The 20,588-nt window shown below is 39.5% G+C and overlaps 2 protein-coding genes across 3 annotated transcripts in view; one reads left to right on the forward strand and one right to left on the reverse strand.

Moving 5' to 3' along the window:
- The first annotated feature begins 2,404 nt into the window (after positions 1-2,404).
- On the forward strand, positions 2,405-12,825 carry vstm4a (V-set and transmembrane domain containing 4a). Of its 2 annotated transcripts, none has more exons than XM_075478213.1 (8): positions 2,405-2,547; positions 3,751-4,191; positions 9,844-9,897; positions 9,995-10,102; positions 10,201-10,240; positions 10,545-10,693; positions 11,382-11,449; positions 12,224-12,825. In XM_075478213.1, exons 1-8 carry the CDS (start codon positions 2,499-2,501, stop codon positions 12,374-12,376), a joined length of 1,062 nt encoding a protein of 353 aa, XP_075334328.1. In that variant the 5' UTR covers positions 2,405-2,498; the 3' UTR covers positions 12,377-12,825. The 2 variants fall into 2 exon arrangements, with proteins under 2 accessions (XP_075334328.1, XP_075334329.1); XM_075478214.1 differs by having other exon boundaries at positions 10,201-10,234; positions 12,224-12,824.
- A 1,817-nt stretch (positions 12,826-14,642) lies between these two features.
- Positions 14,643-20,588, reverse strand: part of wdfy4 (WDFY family member 4) — a 41,879-nt gene continuing 35,933 nt past the window's right edge. The window contains exons 56-64 of the mRNA XM_075478215.1: positions 20,217-20,426; positions 19,989-20,109; positions 18,112-18,269; positions 17,187-17,345; positions 16,904-17,083; positions 16,515-16,697; positions 16,026-16,113; positions 15,199-15,328; positions 14,643-14,959 (exon numbers count right to left, since the gene is read on the reverse strand). Coding sequence (XP_075334330.1) covers positions 14,896-14,959; positions 15,199-15,328; positions 16,026-16,113; positions 16,515-16,697; positions 16,904-17,083; positions 17,187-17,345; positions 18,112-18,269; positions 19,989-20,109; positions 20,217-20,426 — 1,293 coding nt within the window. The 3' untranslated portion in view covers positions 14,643-14,895. The remainder of the gene's footprint in view (positions 14,960-15,198; positions 15,329-16,025; positions 16,114-16,514; positions 16,698-16,903; positions 17,084-17,186; positions 17,346-18,111; positions 18,270-19,988; positions 20,110-20,216; positions 20,427-20,588) is intronic.

Below are 20,588 nucleotides of genomic sequence, written 5' to 3' on the forward strand. Positions count from 1 at the left end.
TAAGTCAATTGGTGATTCTAAATTGTGAGTGTGCAAAGTTATTTGCCTCGATGGTCGCTGTGTGGCCCAGTGATGGACTGACAATGACAAGTCCAGGGTGTACCCGGCCTCTCACCCAACGGCCGCTGAGAGCCCACCCACGACCCTGAATTGGATTAATTGGGTACAGACTATGGATGGATGGATGGATGGATGGAGGCCTATATAATTCCACTGTGGGAAAGAGAGACAGAAAACTGGACAAAGAACGAGGCACAACATTCAGCAAAATGTTGCACAAGTTGACCCCTAGCCAGCTCCAAGGAAGACTCCCATGGGGGACCTATTCAACCATGGGAGTTACATAGAAACCCATTTCAACATTATTTTTCCATGAGAAAATATCAAATGTTTAACCACATTTTACTAATTTTTGAAAATAATAGGCTCATTTTGAGTATATGTATTAAAATGTGTATTATACTGAATGTAATTTGGGAATAGCTCATAAGGTTAATTGTCAATAAGTCATGAATGAAGTCATGAAATGATCATGAATTGTGAAAACAGCATCTAAGAGCAGCAGTGATTCGCAGAAGATGGGGTAGGTTTCGACACTATGAAAGAGTAGGTAAATAGTTTAACCATCATACAGGGGAAATAGTGTTATTAAGAGAAATAATTAGGTGGTATCTCATTACAAATGGGAAAGGTTAAAAACCAACATCTCAATAATCATACCATCTATGTTTTACACCTTTCCCATCAGCCTGGCATCAATCTCCACAGGAGCTTTGTTATAACTAGTTAATTTGAATCTGGTGTGTTACAGAATAAAAAAAATCTTAACAGGTGAACATTATTGCAATTTTCTTTTTATTTCCATAATATCTTATCATGTTTTAATGATATATTATATTGTATCCAAGCTTTTTGGGAAACAGATTGTACCATCAGTCGCATCCTGTCTTGACTCTTGAGCTTTACTTTTGGTTTAAATGTCTCAAAATGATGAGCATTTTAACAGATTGTACAAGACAATCACAAGGTGTTATTGAGGTGGTTTTGAGGCAGTTAGAAAAATACACACACAAAAAAAATATTCTTTTCATGGCATTTGTGTTTGTGTCCTGTTTTGTTGTCTGAGACATAAAATACTCTAAGTATTTACCTACCTATTGAGAGCCAATGGAAAAAATAATACTGTGTGAAAGTGTCTTTCTTTGTTTTTTGATGATCTACAAACTCATTAGATGAGATGACTGAGGAGGGAGTCCCAGCACATTCTTCCTGGTTTCACAGTAACTTTATGTACTGTTGATTCCCTTAGAAGCAGTAACTTCCTTTGACCACTGTGGGGCAGAGGGGAGCAATTCTTTCACTGGTGCAAAATCTTGGACTTAGGAAAGGAAGAAGGAAAAAGGAAAAAGGAAAAAAAGATAACTTGAGGGAAACCCCAAAGAAAAGATGTTGTCAAGAAAACTTAATATATTTCCACAGTCACCAGCAGTTTCACTTTAGTGTGTTTACACAGAAACTTCAACTGATAAAAACCTGTGCTGGGGCATAGGCTTAAACTGTAAAATATAATTGGACTATTTGTATCACAGAGATTCTAGGAGATTTTCTGAAGGTGAAAAAAGATTAAACCAACTCAGGAACCCAGCAAGTATATTTTACACTGAATCCATACTTTTCCAAAGAAAATCCTTCTCACAATTTGAAGGGTTAAATGTGTTGTGTAATTCCATTTGGCTTTGGCAGAGCTCAAAGCACCAGCAGAAGTCCTGCCTCAGCAGTTTAGCCTGCCCAATAAAGCAGCAGGCTTCATACCACTGGGACAGTCTGACGACCACAGCCAGAGACAAGCCCATGCCACTCTGTCCAGCAGCTAGTCAGGGAGAGGTCCCACCACACACACACGCACACACACACACACACACACACACACACACACACACATATATATACATATACATGCACGTAAATTCATGATCAGACACATATAGGCAAAAAACACGTAGTTTAAATATATAAACATAAGCATTTGCTTTTTGCAAGCTTCACTGTGACATCAGAGGCAGGGATTATCCCAACACTGTGAGATTTACTTGGAAATGTGCCGCTCAAGCCTGCCCACAGTTTGACAGGCACACGCTCAGACACACAAACCACGAGATATGACCACTACTTCAAAGTTTTGGGGTGTTGGGCCACAGTCCAGGACCCACTCACAGGAACACAGGAAATGACATTTCCTACGTTTTCGGGACACACTGGGAAAGACAGAGAGAGGTTAGGGAGACAGTCGGAGGGAGAGCGAGGGAGAGAGTGGGAGTTTCTAAGTGGGAACAGAGCCTTTACTGTTTCATATTACAGAGAAAAGAGGAGAAATAGGGGAAGAGTTAATGGTGGGTAAGGGCTCTGGTGGGTTGTGCAGTCAGGCTCTGTTTTGAATGTAGCTGCTTGTGTAAGTGTCGTGCAGTTGTTTGGGTTTATGGATTCACAGACGGTGGAAAATGTACTTCTCTGTAGTGGTCCTTGTCCTGACGAAGGCTCTTATCACAGGTAAGTTTAACTTGTTTACAATATAAGCAGCAAGAGAGTGAGCAAGTAGGTAGGAGAGAAACATGTTTACATTAGTAATGGTCCATGCACACACGACTATTAAACATTGATTAATTTTGTATTGTAGAACTTTGGTATGAAAATAACGAAATATTCTATACTCATCGTCTCTACAGGAAACAAAACTTGCATGTGTTTTAACCTTTTCTAAACTTCTGGCCAATTTGAAGTAGCAAAAGGACACCAGTTGAGGAGCTCAGAAAGTTGTGATCAGTGAAAATCTAGGAACAATTTGCATTCTATAAACTGCCATACAATGTTTGTTTTCTGCCCACTAAAACCCCAGTAAAAAAAACAAACAAATGAACTCTGTTTCAGTTCTGGTGCATTTAATTATTTTTTTTTTTTGAGTCACTGAGAACCCAGAGGGAAAACTGCAAGAAGGAAAAGAACTGCAAGACAGCATTGGAGACCAGATGGTCCTTGTTATCTCGCGTGTATCGGGTTGAACTGTACAGTGGATAAACGTTCCCCACCTGTAGCTCCTCTTTGCTACTCCAATCTCACATATTGTGCCCAGACTCCTTTTGTCCTACTTGACCCATCTGGCATCACAATAAAAACACGTCCAGTGACGCAAAAAAGGAACGCACAAAGTACAAAGGTTTTTCTTCCCCCTTTTTTTTGTGGCTACATTTTTTGCTTTTTCATTGTTCTGACTAAATACCCATGTGGTGTTGGAATGACACATATAAGCAGAACCAGTGATAGCTTGAGCTTCGATTGCATAAATCCTACAAGCCACTGTGGGTGTAGTTTAGTTTAAATGCAACAATTATGTGTAATTAGCAGGAAATCAAATCTTGTAAAAATGAACTTGGACTTTTCCATGTGGGGCATGTTACACACTTTAGCTATTTAGTCATTTAAAAAAGCAAGGAGGAGTCATGCAAGCATCATTCTGTGACTGTGTAACTTGTGTTTGGAAGATAATGTGTTTTATAATTTAAACCAGAAGATGGATACAATCTTTGGAAAGTGATGTTAAACAATACAAGTTGAAAGCATTTCAATATGAGGGACACATTCTATAAAAATATATGTACATAAAACAATTTTAAAAAATCTAATCTTTAAGATTCTGATTAAAAAGAGAAATGCTGACATAACATAACCTGAGTTGTTTGTGTTTTGTGCCAACAGAGGTATGTCACGCCCTGAATGTGACAGTTACGCCCGGCCCTGTTGTCATAGTAACGGAGAGCGACAACCTGACACTGTCCTGTCTAGTGTCCCAGAGGAAGAGGAGCAACAGTGTCCTCATTCTTCGTTGGTTCTTCTCTCCTCTCACTACTCCAACACTAGTGCCTCCTTCCTCGGTACCACCCACCTCTCCTCCTGGTCCCGCTCAGTTTCTGATTGTGAAGATGGGCATCAAGAAAATGAAGCTGTATGGGAACTACACCCGCCGTTTCCCCCAGCCAAAGTTTCGTTTAAATGACGAAGGAGAGGCGTACCGCCTGCTGATTTTTAGTGTGACAGGAATGGATCAAGGTGTTTACAGCTGTAAAGTTCAGGAGATCAGAAGACACAGAAACACATGGAGAGCATCCTCCAATGGCACCGGCACCACACAGCTGACAGGTAAAAAACATTCACATTTCACATTTGGCTTTGGAGAGACATTAGCCCCACTTTGAGCCAGCTTGGTCTACTGATCCAGTCAACTAGTCAACAGTAATAGAACATGCATTTTTTTTCTTCTTTAAGCCAGAGAAGAAAACTCAAAGTCCCCCTCAAGCAAACACCAAGTTTTTAACTGTGTTAACATGTCGATAACACATTTTTTATACATTTTGCAAGACATATCGTGAACAAAATCAACCATCAGCACCGGCTGCATTGGAATTTCTGCTTTGCATCTGCAGAGCACCACCTATAATCAAAGAGATGTCTGTGTCAAACAGACTCTATGTTCTGTGTAAAAGATTTGAGGGACCAATCCTGACTACTTGCTGGGTGGGACTGCATTGCTAATTTGCATGTGCTGCGAGGGACTAACTAAATGAGAAGCTATAGTAGGACAACAACCCGAGCATTTTCTGGATAAAAAGACTATCTTAATGGGCTCTAATTGTCTAAATTTGAGCTAAATCTGGTATAAAAGTGAGAGTTTTTTAGATGTATAATCGAAGCCAAAGACATTGAGTCAATGTTTAAATTGATATATGTCTTACACCCACAGGACTCAATTCAGTTCATTAATGCATCTTACAACCTATTTAACTACAAGACCATGAGGATGGAATAGGCATTGGTGTTATTTTAAACTTTTTCTTACCAGCAGATGATCAGTCTGTGGTACGGTTGAAGTTGCTATTCCTAAATTTTTCCAAACGATGATGCCAATCTCTTACATTTATGCTGTTGGGAGGCATCTTGTTGTCAACACACAGCCTGAGTAGTTCCATATTTGTAATTTATATGACAAATTGAATGCACTGAAAGTACGTCTCTCTGTTGAACACTCAAAAAAAAAAATTCATATGATCCAGTATTGTTTCTCTTTAAACTCACAACTGAACAAAGTGATTGTGTGTGTTTGACACATAGTTATAACTACATTTTTGGTCACTGAAAAGTAGGTGAAAAAATGGTATCAGCCAAGTAGCCGCAGGATGCAGTATCCTTAATAATAAGAGGCTGTCAGTGAAGTTGCTGAAGTTGTAAGTCATATTCATTTCAAATAATAACCATTTTCTTACAATTATGTATTGGACCGCCTAAAGACATCCCAGACTCATCTTGTTGTCAGCATACAGCCAGTATAGTTCTATGAAATTATTCGTAGGACACATTAAATCTTTAAGTTCTTAGACGTACAGACTGTGAATAAAAAAAAATTGTCAACCAAAAGTCAGCAGTGAAATCCATTATGTTGCTCACTGTGATTTTATTGTGTTTTACAGATTTCAGTGGGGCATTTTACATAATTATATGGTTGAGATGACACAAAGTCACATTCTGAGGGCTTTCATGTCTTAACCAAAGATGTTGAACTGAAATGAAAAACATGCAACTGTGGTTTCTGTCAAACAGATGACCAGCAAACAATATCATTCCAACTCCGAAGCACATAACAAACTCCATCTCAACTTTCATTTCCAAGGATTCACATCTGTATTCAGTCTTTGAACTAGGGCTTTCGCACCATATTGCGCACGTTAGAGTCGAGGTACAATTTCCCATCTTGAGAAAATGCATTGACACGGGGATTCCCACACTCTGCAATGAGACCAATACCGAAGCAGATAGATCTATTATGCGATGTATGCCATACTGCCACAGAATCTTATGTCACTATAACTGCCCATTTTATCATAGATGATTGGGAGATGGATTCCCATGTGATCAAAACAAGAGCAGTCGATAAGTGATTAAATTGCCTGTTGAACATCATAGAAGGATGTTGGTTAGGATTCTGTTTTTGATTCAGAATATGCTGACATCCATGTTCATTTACTACAGTTAGGCTGCTACAGACAAACCTTTCCTGTCGGTTTTGTCAAAGCTGGGAAATATGTTGGCAAATACAACATTCCAGTCCACTGACTGAAACTCTTGTAATAATTCTATTGATAAAAATATTGGAAGTAAATGCATTATGGATTGTGCAAATGCTGTGCTTTGAAAGAACCAAGTAGTCACAGGATTAAAAAAAAGAAGTCCTTTTTAGGAAAAAAAGATGCATCGAGATTCATCAATAACTGCATAATGACACAGCAGCCCTGTGCATAAAATCAAGCAATTTTTTTTTTTCAAATGTGTTTCTTCTCTGTACCGCTCTCATTTACTAGCCCTACACTGAAGCAGGGAATACATAGGGATTATATTCCAGTTGGCCAAGCAAACTGTGGAGATTGCAGGGCAGAGAGCGGGGGCGGCAAAGGCCGATGAATTTCTCATCTTGTTGAAAGCAGTAGAGAGCAAATGAGTAACCATCCTGATATACACATGCACTGAAATAGCCCAGTATTAGGTTTGGATTGTCATAGTATGTGCAGCGTCATCTGCTGACGGGCCAGATCAGTATATTTATAGATCCCCATCAACTAAATAAGAAAAAAGTAAAGTCATACCCAGCTGTTTAAGGGCTATAAAAGCTTTTTTTTGTGGCAAACTTTTGAGAATGGGCAATTTTTATGAAGAACACAGATGAGTTTTTAGGGGCATAATAATTGCTGGACTGGGACTTTAGTGCTTCATTTGTGAATCAGGATGTCCATGCCCAAAGTAAGGGTTTGGTTTAGGTGGATATGTGGCTTGTTTAACAGCAATGTAACCAGTTCTTCATCAGATTGAGGAAGTTATTTTAACTTACATTCCTATTTTTTTTTATAATATGTATGTTCTCCTGTTTCAATTCAGCTCAGCGTGAGTGTCTACTACTGTGCATATGAACCTAACATAGAGCCTGACATGATTGGTTCTGTAGGTTTGTTATATATGAAGCCTTGGCTGCCTGAAACTGTGATTTTGAGACCGTTACTAATACACACAGCAATTTTCAAAGTGCTCTGATAAGTGCTAAATTTAAAGCGCAGTGTCCCCTGGTGGAGGGCAAAATGAAATAGGCAGAAAACAATTCAAGATTCATGCTTTTTGACAGCCAGATTACTTTTTGCCACATATGAAAGCCAAAGAGATTATGAATTTTAATTCAATCTTTTTTTGTCATAATCATCCAATTTACTCAAGTATGCGTACACCCTCTGGAATTTCTACTTTTAAATGTTTGTACAACACCGGTGAAACCATTTCTAGTTTAATTTCTCTGAAAACGTTTTCCATGGAAAATTCTTTTCCAAAGAATTCCCTTGCAGCCAATTCATCTGAAGCTCACTCCTTATCCTCTTCAAGATTAAAAACAACCACACAAAGAAAGAACAAGGGTTTTGACCGAAGAACAAGGACCCCATAGTAATGTGCCGCACGTATTCTCTGACTCTAGATGCACCATGAGGAGTAAGTAGTACCTGTACGTTTGAGTGTGACCCCAGACCTCTGGCATTTCCATCCCAAAACAATGATCTCACACAACCAACAATCTCACTCTGTGTTTGAGTACAGGGAGAAAGAGGTGGAGCGTTGCTGAGCTGGCAGTGTTCTTCAACACAGAAATACATGACGTCAGCATTCTGGATTTTCTGTACTTTTCTGCAAGCCTCAGGAGAAAATATCCTTGAGAATTATGTTGCAATTTGATTTGTTTGTGCCAAGTTTCCAACAAAAATCATTGACAAACAAACCAAAGAAATGCGATTAGGAGCTAATCTAAATCACATTCAGCACTAAACATTTCTCCATCAGCGTGATCCATTTGATTTTGACATGACTCATCAGCAGTGGATAAAGGGGTTAATCAGAGAAATACGAATATTTATACTGCTATACCATGCTTTGACCGGACGATGCGACAACACAACTAAAAACACAACATTTCACAAAATGCACACAGAATACATTTCTATGAATATATCATTTCTAATATTATGTTTCATGAAAATACCTGTAAAGCAGAACCTGGTAGAAACCAAAACAAATTTAAATCAGAAGATAATCTACAGTATAAGTGTAGAACCATCCTCATTTTGCACCATGATTTAGAATGATTTCATGTGACAGTTGCCGTTTACCTTTAGAAAGTTTTATACCAGAAAAGGATTGAGGTTTCTTCCAGACAGAGCCATTTGACTACGCCCTGCCCTATATTCAGGGCACAGTGAGGAAGCCACACAACCTCAGGCATCTCCAACATGTACTGACCACAGAACCCGAAACACAAGAGCCGACATTATAAGGATAAACAAAGAGGAAAAAGTTGCAACCCAGGGAAGCCCTCTCTCTGCAGATTTCACTCTGCTACACTCAGCTGAAGTCACTGGATTACTTTTATCCAAACGACTTTGCTCAAGAAGAGGATGGTTGGCCTTTGCTCACATCTCTAAATCCCAACTTTGGACCTTTAAACCTAAAGTCTGTTCTGCTGCCTTTCTCTTCTGTTAATTTCAATCTCATTGAAATGAAACACTTTTCTAAGCTTCAGATTTTCAACATATCCAGTTTCAACAGTTGGTTCTTTCTTCCACATTTTTCCTTTGCACCAGTGGAGGAAAATAGATAATCCAACATCTGTACCTTTTAGTACTGTATATATTTTTTTGTATATACGTGGCACCATTGGTACACTATTAGTATTGTGTAGACATCTGTAGAACATGTGTAGACGTAAAAGTTCTCTGACAGCCAACCTGTTGACCTCAGGGTGTTCTCACTGATGAGACGTGTGGTTGAGCTTGTGGTTAACCACAGTGTCTGGCTGGATGTGTGGTTAACTTGCATTAGTCTCAATGTAAACTACTTACACTGCAAAGAGACGCCTGCTAATTGCCACTGCCATTAGATCTCATCTGATGAAAGAGACTGATGTTCACTTTGGTCTTTGGTTTGGTATTCATATTAACAGTGGATGAAAAAAGTGACAGGAAAAACTGAATTACACTTTGATGACAATCTCAACAAAAATATATGTAAATCCTTTCAGCTTATGACTTCTTTCTTGGATTTATCAAAAGATTATGTGTGATTATAGCATTTTTTCATGCAGTTGTTTTAATGTTTGGAATCCATAGTGTTGCTCCCACCGTATCTCACATTAATAATGTTGTACTGAGATGAAACAGCTAAGATACATTTGACAACTTAGCTGGCAGTCCAGTGGTCTGGAAACACTCTAGAAGTGAGTTACAGCTACTACTTTATTGATATGTATCAACCTGAGTGTAAAAGACTTAAGATCTCGTGAAGGAAGCAGTGACAAAGTCACTTTGCCTGTGTTCACTCTCCTCAACCTCTCACTAAATACCCCTGACTGAAACCCAAGCCATAGCAACTTCTTTATATGCTTTCTTTTTCTGAAATGCGTGAAGTGACCGATAAAAGGAAGCTGATATGCGAAGCATTGGGGAACCCCCCCAAACTCTGTCCAAGAACAGCAATAGACCCAAGGCCTGTGCGTGTGTGTTTGCATGCGTCTGTGGTGGGTTTGGCTGACACCTCAGCAGACTCTCTTCATGACAGCGGTTTGGATATTTCTGGAAACCACTGACGTTGTCTGCTGAATTGGGTCAGTGCCCACAGACATCAGCAATTTACAAATAAACTTAGCCTGGGCACAGTTCTCTATCCTATATGTGGTGTTTTTTGCTGACGTTTCTGTAACAATTGTTTCTTCAGTGCACTTTGCCCCTGAGGACGATAGCAGTAAAGGACTGTGGATTTTATTTGGAGGTATTGTTTTCATCTCTTGCCCTTTGGCTGTGTAATTCATACACCTTATTTTGACGATACCACTATTTTGATGCTTTTTTTCTATCTCTACATTCAGATGTGTATTTGTGTGCTGTGCTGATATGCTCAGTGGGCCTTCTGACCATCTTCCTTTTCACCCTTGTCCTCACCTGCCAATACTTCCACAGAAGACACAGGCTTAAAGGTTAAACCGTATGTTTTTTACAATAACATAACACTTCTTTGACAAACAATAAGCCAGCAAAAACCAACACCGACTGTTGCTTCTTGCTCTCTCTACAGCCAGTTACCTTCTTGTCAAATGTCCAGAAAGCAGGTACTGGTAAGCTTTTTTATAAGAAAAAAAAAAACTCACAAATACATTTGATATACATTCATGACATCAATGGACAGATATGTAACTATCTGGGATTTATAGAGCAAAAACTGTAAACATTTCCTGATTCTAGCCCCTAAGAAATCAATAATTGCTTATGCTTTGTCTCTTTTACGTAGTTGTCAATTGATTATCTTTAGTTTTGCAATGAAAGTTATATAGAAAAAAGAAAAAAATAAGCCATTCAACAACATCAACTCATTATTTTTGCATCTTTGACCTTTAATGCAATGTCTTTTTCTTCTTACAGCTCAGGAGAGACTGTAACCAGCTCCAGCAGTTGTTCCAGTTCCTCCCCAAGAGCGCAGAGGAAAGACACAGTACAGACAACTGACAGAGGAGTGACACTGATGCCACCTAAAGCCCCCCAACAGGCACTGCTTCACACACCTGCCAAAGGTAAAGTGCCATCTTGAGACCTGGATATGGTCTGTTAATCTTTTTAAAAGCCTGTCAGGCCAGCTGTCATCAATCGTTAGGATGATGATCTCAATGTGGGCAAGAGTTATTACAAGTACAGAGTACTCTTAAGTTTTCATCATGAACCTCCAAAATATGATCCCAGTCTGCTACGATGTTGGTGAAGATTCTCAGTCATCCAGGTCATAGTAAGGTCAGAGTTTGAAATATCCAGTTGCCTTCTTTTTAAGAATTTAGGATTAGTCTGATCACATTAGTGATAGCTCATAGAGTAAAGGAGCCCTGTTTAGTTTGGTCTCTTTCTGTGTTGAGTTTATTTGAGTTTCATGTCGAACTCCACACACAGCTGGAGATATCAGTCACAGAGAGCCAAGAGAGGTCACAGCCCCCCAAAATAAGAGCTAGTGGAAAAATAAGGAAAATCCAGTTTCTGTGACAAAGACTATAGCAAAGTGTTGTATAGTGACTGTATAGTTTGAAGAAGAATCAACAACGACATGGAAACTGTCCAAATGAAGCTCTTGTTTCTCGTCTGAACAACACTTCGATAGGGTTTGACATAAAGTGGTTGTAGAGGACAATTTTCACTTTGAACACTCAGTCGTATTTGTTGGTTCATTCCTCCTGGCAGCTGTTTTGAGTCAGTGAGGTTCTCTCTGTTTTTCAGTGCCTGTTGCTGCAAAGAGACCTCAGAAGCCCAGAAGGTTGAAGGCTCAGCCGAGGAGATCTGTCCCTGTAAGTCTCCTGTCTCAAGCACACGACCTGCTGTATGTCCATGAGTCCAAACGCAGGCACTGATCAAACAATGCTTCATAACATATTTATTTTCCGTTTTAAAAACATGTACCTTTTTCCTTCAAGTGTAGAGTTATTACAGAGCTACATGCAAGGGGGAATTTGTTTCACAACCACATGATTGTCTACCAGAGTTTATTGCCAGCTCCTCATTCAGTTATGAGCTTGATAATTCTATTTAGCTTTATTGCTTCTGAAACACAATTATTTATTTAGAGTGGTTCATTGGTTTTATATCTACAATAAAAGTGTCAAACAAGTATATACAGGGGGAAACTACTCAAAGTAAGGACGATCAGTATTTCTACTTATGCTGTTCTTAAGATTTTGTAGTGAAATGAAACTGCGGAGATGTGAGCATTTTATTCGCACGCACATACGGATTGAATTAGTCCAATTAGGCAGATCTGAGGATGTTGGATAAGACTCCTATTGTACCAAATGTTTTTTCAAGTAAACTTAATGTTCCAAGAGCTCCTACAAACCCAGTAAACACATAGTTTCTGCAGCTGAGAAACAGAGACAAGATGTTTACCGTGGTAAGTAGAGCTAAAGTATTTGTTGGAAAACCAGTGAGTCCAGATGTATTCTTTGCAGTGTTTTCAGTAAAAAAAAAAAAAAAAAAAAAATAGAAAATTTGGGCTTTTTGCAATAGACTTCTTTTTGTTTTATCTGTCAGCTAAATTTCTCACACAAATTTTCTTCCTCCTCTAGCCTCGAGTAATACAAGAAGAGAGCCTGACGTACGCAGAGCTGGAGTTGGTCAGACCACGGCAGGAGCCACCAGTCTCCTGCAGCCCTGAGCCCACACCCTCCAGCCCCGACACCGTGTATGCTCAGATCCTCTTTCAGGAGAAACAGCTGTAAACATGGCAACTCGGTACCTCCTGGCAAGGGCAGAAACTCGCCCTCCTGATTGAACTGAATTGTCAAACAAAGGACTATATTTATGAACTAGGAGTGTGGCATTCAGTATTGTGTTTTTGGATGGATGCATGCCACATCCGCTGGTAAGTGAGGGCTTTGTGTGTTTGCTCTATGCAGTTCCAGTCCAGTACAACAGTATTTTGGGGCTTATAATTCTGCTGTTTTGTTTGTTGGCATCACTGGCCTGTGAGCCAGATGTTCATAGTTCTGCTCTTAACTAATCTGTATAAACTCAGGAGACTGTGGGGAAAGAAACTGTTGGCCAGACCTTAACTGCAGCGTCAAAAGACACTGTAACACTCAGCTTTCAAGTGCATTTATAATTACTGTATTAATACACTATATTAAAAAACATGCTGGGGTCTGCGATCTTTGAATTATGCAAGTACAGTTTTGATATTAACCTTAAAAGTGGATCGCACTTTGTAAGATGTCTAAAATCGTACAGTACAAAGCACGTCAGAGATTTCAGTGTCTGAAGTTCAAAGCAGCACAGACTGACGAATGAGAAATGAACGTGCTACTTAATCTGCCAATGGAGTAGTTTGTTACTCCGATTCTTATTCTGGGACCGATTGAAACCAGCTATATGTTTAGCAGGCAGACAATGCGAGAGTAGTGTCAATCCTCTCATATTACTCACACCAAAAAAGAAAACGTGTACACTTTTCAATCATTTTCACGTTGGTTATCTCATAAAATATCAGAACAGATAAAAACAGCACCAGCTCCTGCTTCCGATTTTAAAGTCTGATCAGTGAGGCACGGCCATAACCGGCAAATATGAATCCTGGAAGCAGCAGACACAGCAACCAGAAAAGGTTACGGGTGTAGGGCATTTTGTGAAGGTCAGTGTGAAAAATGGGATGAAGATGGAGGTGCCTGGAGAAACAGAATGATGCACATCCACACTCCTCACTTAGCGAGTGGGAGAGATTAAGAGAGAGGCCATCATCCCCCACAGTTCATACTCACTGACTGGGATGAACCCGCTAATGACTACATTTATTCAAATTAGACTAATTGTAATCATGGTTAATAATTAGCTTTACAGTGCATTATAATTGGGTTAGGCTACAAGATGGTTCTGCCTAGGTGCAATAATTTATTTGATTTAATTATTCTAAGGAACCCGATGGTTTGACATCTCATATCATAAAACCAGCCGTGTAGAGAGAATGGAGATGACTGTTGTCTTTAGAGAAGGTCATTGCTCGCTCTCTGGGAAAATTATGAGGACTATTTTCCACTCTATTAAGCTACTCCACTTAGCACAATTAGCCACACACACAAAGGTTAAAGAGAGAGACCCCTTCCTTTATGATAGAGAGGAGTGGTGCATGTGCATGAGAGTGCCGTCAGAAGACAAACGCAAGCAACCCTCCACAATCGCAACAATTCAACAGTATGTGGAATATAAAGCATGTGCACTGATGTGAGAGTTTCAGAACTGTGTTTTTCTACAGTTGATGGTGAGAAAGGGTTAAGTTTCACACCGCCTGTCCCTAAATGGATCTAAGCTGTAGTGTGTGGTCCTGCAGAGATGGGTCTGAAAAGGCGTATCTGTCCTTGGGTAACCATAAAGACACAAAAAGCTGTAACAAGCATAAAAGCATAACTCACCAAAACCCAAAGACATTTTAAATCACCCACATTCTTGACCGTGGAGAATTAGAGTCCAAAAAAAGCTGTCATATACCGCATTACAAAGCAAACTGAAAACACATTGGGAAAAACAAAAGGCAAGAAAACAATTGACATACAAACATCCTGAATTGCTCATGCCACAAACATTTACCAAAGCAAAGTGGTACAACACTGGTAGTGTCAAATATCCACTTGTGTGCATTCCTTGTCAGCACAACGCTTAACATGCAATTCCTAAGAGGAGAAGGACTCTTCTAACTGTAACATAATTTTAAAAAGTTGTCCTTCACAAAGACTAGAATGTTGTATCCATGGTCTTACCCAGCATTCATGTAGTTTCTCTCGCTTTCAGTTTAAAGCAGCCAAGTGGTATCTATATAATCCACCGGCTTCAACCTTGTAAACATTGTTTTTATTCATTCACATTCATCCAACAGTCCTGGCATATTTTAGCCAGTTCCATATTAGTTTTGTTTTAAGAAATTTCCAACTGATTAAAATAAAATATTGATCTTCGTTTTTTTTTCTTCTATCAGAGACACACCGGAGAAGACTTGGGTAAATGTCAATTAATTTTTATTCAAATTCATTGATTTTCAATATTTACACAGAAAAATACAGAATTAAATATTGGTATAAGAGGTAAATATTCTATTTAATCTGACAGTTGAATCTGTTCTAACTTTATTCTCCATGACGGCACACACACACACACACACACACACACACACACACACACACACACACACAAGACAGCTGATGCGAAGCAGCTGTTGCTTGACCATGCCGATGTGCTTACGCACTTCCACCTCTCACTCACAGGTCCAGGTAAAAACTCTGCCCCAGGCATCACCTGCCAACAGAGTAGCATGAGTCCTGCACAAAAGAGAGGAAATGTATTCTTATTTCAAAGAATGCCGTAATCTTCACAAAATTCAGTTCATGCAAGTCTGACGAGGTTCTCGTGAAAAATCGGTTCAGATTTCAGTAAGCTCCAAAAGAGTGATGCATTAAAGAAAGAAAAAAAAAAAAAAAAGCAGTTACACAGAGTAAACCAAGTTTAAAGTAAATAAACATAAATGGAACCCCATTTCTGTGTATGATATTTACTGTACCTGGACATGGCCAGAGCGGTGATGGCTGGACTATTTTTGTAGCGGCGTTGCGACACAGCCTGACCTTGGCTTATCTCTTGACATAACATGAGACGTCTCTTCCAGCCTTTAGCCTGGCGTGAGCTGCTTACTGTGAATTTATCAGGAGAACACAACCATTCACTTTTACATCACAGGGAAACTGAGCTGTGGGAAACTTTGGCCCAAAGGACCTGACAAAACAATTGTCCATCTGCAGTCAGAAGTTTGTAAAAAAAAAAAAAAAAAAAAAAAAAAAAAAAAAGAGAAAAATCCCCCAAATATCAATGCTTCAGGGTTATGTAAAGACTTGTCTCCATGTAATTGGAAAGTACAATACTCCTATGAGGTGACGCGGGGCTGTAACCAACGTATGCCAAATTGGATCTGGGTATTATTGCTTTCTAAATTATACACACGCAGAAGCACACACACACACGTCAGCAGAATTACTCATCAGCGTTTACTGCCTCTATGTTTAATAACTTTATAACAACATAATTCCTGCTAGCCCTTATGCTAGTGAGGGAAAGGGTGAGCAATACAAGCCCTCATCTGGAAACAAAGCTGTCTACCTCTGAGATGAGCGCTTAAAAATTATCGTCTCACACTTACAGATTTATCCAATTAGATAGCAGTTCCTTTTTTCTTTTTTTTTCAAACACTAAGAATGAGAACCTGCATGTCATTTAACACAGTTGCTGTTGATTTGATCTCAAAGTTTTGTTACTGTCAGCCACTTGCATTATTTATGTTGCTGTAAATACAACACCCATATGTATTTCTTCTCCTACTGCCAGTAACATTACCGTCTCTCTCTGCTTGGTCTTGCCCTGGGGACACAGGCTCTTCTGGAGGGCCAGGTAATTGTGTTCTGGTGTACTCCGTCCTCCATATCTGTATGAGAGACATATAACGAGTAGAAAAATCACAGACATAATTCAAGATAATAACAAGTACACTCACATATGCACACCGCACACTTTTATAAAGTAATGATAGCATTTATGTGTGCATGTGGCATGGACACCCTCTCCCAAGTGAGGCACAATTTCGAGTTTGCAGTTTTGATTGCAGAGAGGCTGTATATGTTTATATTAATCCTCAGCAAAAAACTGTCTCAACACACACAACCCATATGTTGTTATTAATACCCTAAATGAACATTCAAGCTGGTACCTGTGCGGCTAATATTGAAGAAATTACTACCATAGAATAGTGTACAGTAAACTGTATGAAAACTCTACAAAAATACCCTGCCGTTGAATTATGGCATACCTTCATACAAAAGAACTCACCCGTATAATCCCATCAGCACAGCCTGTGACTATGACATTCCTAGCATCCCACTCATGTCGCTGTGTGAAGGTGACACACAGGATGTCTGCCTGAGTCCCGCAGGAAGTGTCAGTGCAAGTCAAAAGTTGGCCCTTCATGGTCCACAGGTAGAGCAGAGGTCCCGCACATGACACGATCTCACCCTAGGACAGAGAAGCTTAGGGTTGACACTCAAATGTGCACAGATGCACACAAAGACACGCGCACAACAAGCAAAGGAGGATATGCATGCTGTCAACAGTGAGAATCCTCCCTTTCCTTGTTGTGTGAGGTGAGACACAGCATGATGACAGAAAGCTACAAGGTTTCAATGGACAGAGACGGAGCAGGTAGAGAAGGTGGGACTCACAGTGAGCTCATTGATAGCCAGTGCAGAGATGCTGGTTGTGTGTCCTGCTAACTGGGTGATGTAACTTAGCTCCTCCATATCCCACAGGATACAAGTACGATCACAGGAGCCACTCACTATCAAGCTGTGGCCCTCGGATGCAGCCAGACACGTCACTGCATCCGTGTGGCCGTATAACGCCTGTGAAAAGCAGGGGAGTCCGCGTCAAACTTTGTGTGTATGTGCAACTATATTTATGAGGTATTCTTGTTATTCCAAAGAAAAAACATGCAGACCGACGAACCTGTCTGAGTTTCATGCGAATGAGTTTGTCCTTGCCGACTGCCACATCCCACACACACACTACAGAGCTCGTTCCTGCAGTGATGACGGTGGTGAAGTTGGGGCAGGCAGCGCACAGCGTCTCACCCCAGTCACACAAACTCTCGCTCACTGCAAAGTTCTGGTAATAAAAGAAATCAAGTACCCATCATTATTTACACAGTGATACATTATCTATGACTGAGTATCTTAATCGTCATTCATCTTGTTGTTATCACACTCATCAGTTGTTCTTCATGGAGAAAAAAAGAAAGAGACTAATTAAGGCACACACACACATTAGTGGAGACTGATCTTTTTCTCAAGAACAATCTGGATAGAAGTTTAAGTAGGAGCATCTGCAGCATGATGAATATTGATGCTCATTAATAACATCCAATGATGCAACAAAAGGTGATAGATTGTATCTGAATATTTAAACACTAGAATTTTGTGTGATATCATTTGAATCACACTCACAATTTTACTGGTGAAAGAATCAAGCTTACATTGAACCTATGGAATAAGCACAAGAGTAATGTAAATGCTCCAAAGACATTTTATAGACATAAAATATGCACAAAGTGCATAAAGCAAAGGTTGGCTTTGGCAGGTATTGCAAATTAAAGTCAAGTCAAGACTTTTGTTGATGTAACACAAAAGTGTGTGAGCAGATCCTGATGAATTGGTGGGTAAAATGTGCAATTAATCTGAATTTCATCTATCATTTCAAAAATTACAATTAAAGGCTCATTACAATCAAATTACACTAATCTTAAAAACAAGGCCTGCACAGCTATTGCTCTTGTTCTTTTCAATTTTGTTTTGACACAACTACACAGTGCTGGCATGTTTTGCACTGACAAAAGAAAAGCAAATCTCACCTACTGGAATCTCCATATACACACCTTCTCTGTGGCATAGTTTCCTAAGGCGCAGCTGTTGTCTGGGAATCCCCAGCTGAAGAAGCAGCCGAGCAGAGGAGATAGGAGGAGCCGATTTTTCTTCAACACCACCACTTCTTTTTCCAGGCATATTATCTGACCTACCGGACCTCTCGGAAGCTCTGCAGTAAGGTTTAGAGTAGTATAGTCAGAAAGAATAGAATGATCTAGACTACTTGAGTACTAAAATCAGTACAGTATTCACTAGGGGGAGTTGGTTATGGTGAATAAAATTCAAAAAGGTTGGCTCATTTTGCATTTTGTGTGCCTCAATAAATTCGTCAGGCTGAATAAAGGTAATGGCTCTTCAAAGACCTCACTTTAAAGACTTTGGTTCTCTGTTAACTTGTAAAGAATTTCATTAAACTAGGGACCAGAGAAAACTGGGCAATTAAAACAGATATTCTATTCCCAAGTCACAAGAAGTGAGGCTTGATCCTGGGGGTACACCTGAATCTCAGACAAAACATGTGAGAGTATGTTGGTGAGGGATTGTGTGGAAGGCCATAATTGTGCCTATAATTGACCTGTTCGTGCAGGAATTATTACATCCCATCACTGCTTCTGAAATCCCCAGAAAGAAGTTACGTCTGCATTTGTCTCAACATTCCTGCTCCTATTCATCTCTATCTGCTTATTGATCAGATCAGACACTCTTAGATTTAATATGAAATGTAATATGCAGGAATCTCTCCCCGAGCATTCACAGATTCATCTCCTTTCCCTCAGTGGCCCTGTAGGAATATTCAGATTATTAAGTAGGGCTCAGCTGAAGAGTCGTCTCCATTTTGTGGCTCTAACAGATAGCTCCTTCTACCCTTCTGTAGTATAAATTAATCTATGGATATCCTCACTGTGTTTCAATGATTCCTTGAGAGAAGGCCACATCTAGTGTATAATAATGTACATCAAATGGTATGAGACAAATTAAAAGAGGAACAACACAAACTGGTGCCAAAGAGATGAGGTATAGCGTACTCAGCAGAAAATAACAACGTTTATGCAGTTATTAGAAAAATGTGTCACGCTTCTGTGCGATAACATGTTTTATCCTTTACTTTCTTTTAGAGATATAGAAGAATTTTGGTTGTGAGCACAAAAAAAATGATGCTTTAGCCAGTCTGTGTCCCGCTGACACAGAAATTAAAGTGTAAAAGCAAGCTTTGAAGGTGTTTGAATCCACATTTATTTACCGTGTTCTTTAGCCTTCAGAAGGCTAAGCTTTCTAACCTTGTTGTATTTTAGTTTTTTCCTTTTTGCAATAAAACAAAAATGCTAAAAAAAAAAAAAAAAAACCCCAATCCTTTAAAAAACACTAAGCTAGAATGGAACTTAATATTTTGAACAATTTTAGAACAGAAAAAAAAAAAGAAGCAGTATGCAAAGGTTTTAGGGATCCAAGAGATTTGAACTCTCAGACACCAAAATCTTTGACCTTTTAGGACTATGGCTCGTTCAGAATCATTAAGAAGATTCTGGTGATGCAAAATACAAACAACAGTCCAACTCTTGAAAGTTTGTCCCAATAGTCAGCATGTACTGGCTTCTCTAAGCCACTGCTATAATAGTCTATGTATTGGTCTATATTGGTTCTTGTGAGGTAACGTCATTAAGCACCGACCAGGTGCCCAAACTCTTTCTTCAAATTTACTTTTCTTTTGTGACAGTTTTTAAAGCCATTTTCCCTCAAATATCAAAGAAGCCTGTCTATTGTAACTTTTTGCTTGTTCCACCTCGATTTCTTTTTTACTCACTTTGCTGTTTAGACTAATAGAAAACTTTGACCCAAACTTAGTATGCTACGGTCTCTCACATCCTGCCCTTGTTTTGAGTGGCTGTACCTCTGAATGGCTGTGGGGAAATCTTTAGTTTATCCAGCTTGAAAAAAAATGGAGTTGGGTGGCATGGTGATGACCCCTCTTTTTTGGAGCCACTGCGAGGTGGATGGGGCTTCGTGAAGAGCTATGAAACAGAGACGAATTTAAAAAAAGAAGGATCATTTTCAAAAGTAAGATAATACACCTACAGCACATGCAAGAAATAAATGAGCACATTTGGATTCTTTATACCCGTTTGGGAACCTGGCCAAAGTTGCTGACATATCCCAATATTGTGCTCTTGATGATGGGATCCTTGGCATCTTGTCTACCTCTCTGGGCGTAGAAGTACGGGTGGAACGTGTTGACACTTTCTACAGCAGCTGGACCTTGTTGTCGGAATCCAAAGATGAGGTCGATCCACAGGTGGAGGTGGGAACTCACATAGTCACTTTCCAAGGCCTAATGCAAACAGAGCAAGAGTTGTTGAACAAACTAAAGCCATTTGGTCAAGTAATATCACAAACTACTAAATATGCGCTATACAGTATTAAAAAAAAAAAAAAAGAGAGAGAGAAGTGTGCTGCTCTCCTTATTATTATTATTGTGAGCCCAAAACCATCC

Source organism: Odontesthes bonariensis, chromosome 2 (genome assembly GCF_027942865.1).
Source record: "Odontesthes bonariensis isolate fOdoBon6 chromosome 2, fOdoBon6.hap1, whole genome shotgun sequence".
In the NCBI taxonomy this organism is placed as follows: Eukaryota; Metazoa; Chordata; class Actinopteri; order Atheriniformes; family Atherinopsidae; genus Odontesthes; species Odontesthes bonariensis.

Excerpts from the sequence above, each read along its gene's own strand:
- vstm4a (XM_075478213.1), top strand. The coding sequence starts at position 2,499 with ATGTACTTCTCTGTAGTGGTCCTTGTCCTGACGAAGGCTCTTATCACA. Across the intron at positions 4,192-9,843 it reads CGGCACCACACAGCTGACAG|TGCACTTTGCCCCTGAGGAC; the intron begins GTAAAAAACATT and ends TTGTTTCTTCAG. Across the intron at positions 11,450-12,223 it reads AGCCGAGGAGATCTGTCCCT|CCTCGAGTAATACAAGAAGA; the intron begins GTAAGTCTCCTG and ends TTCCTCCTCTAG.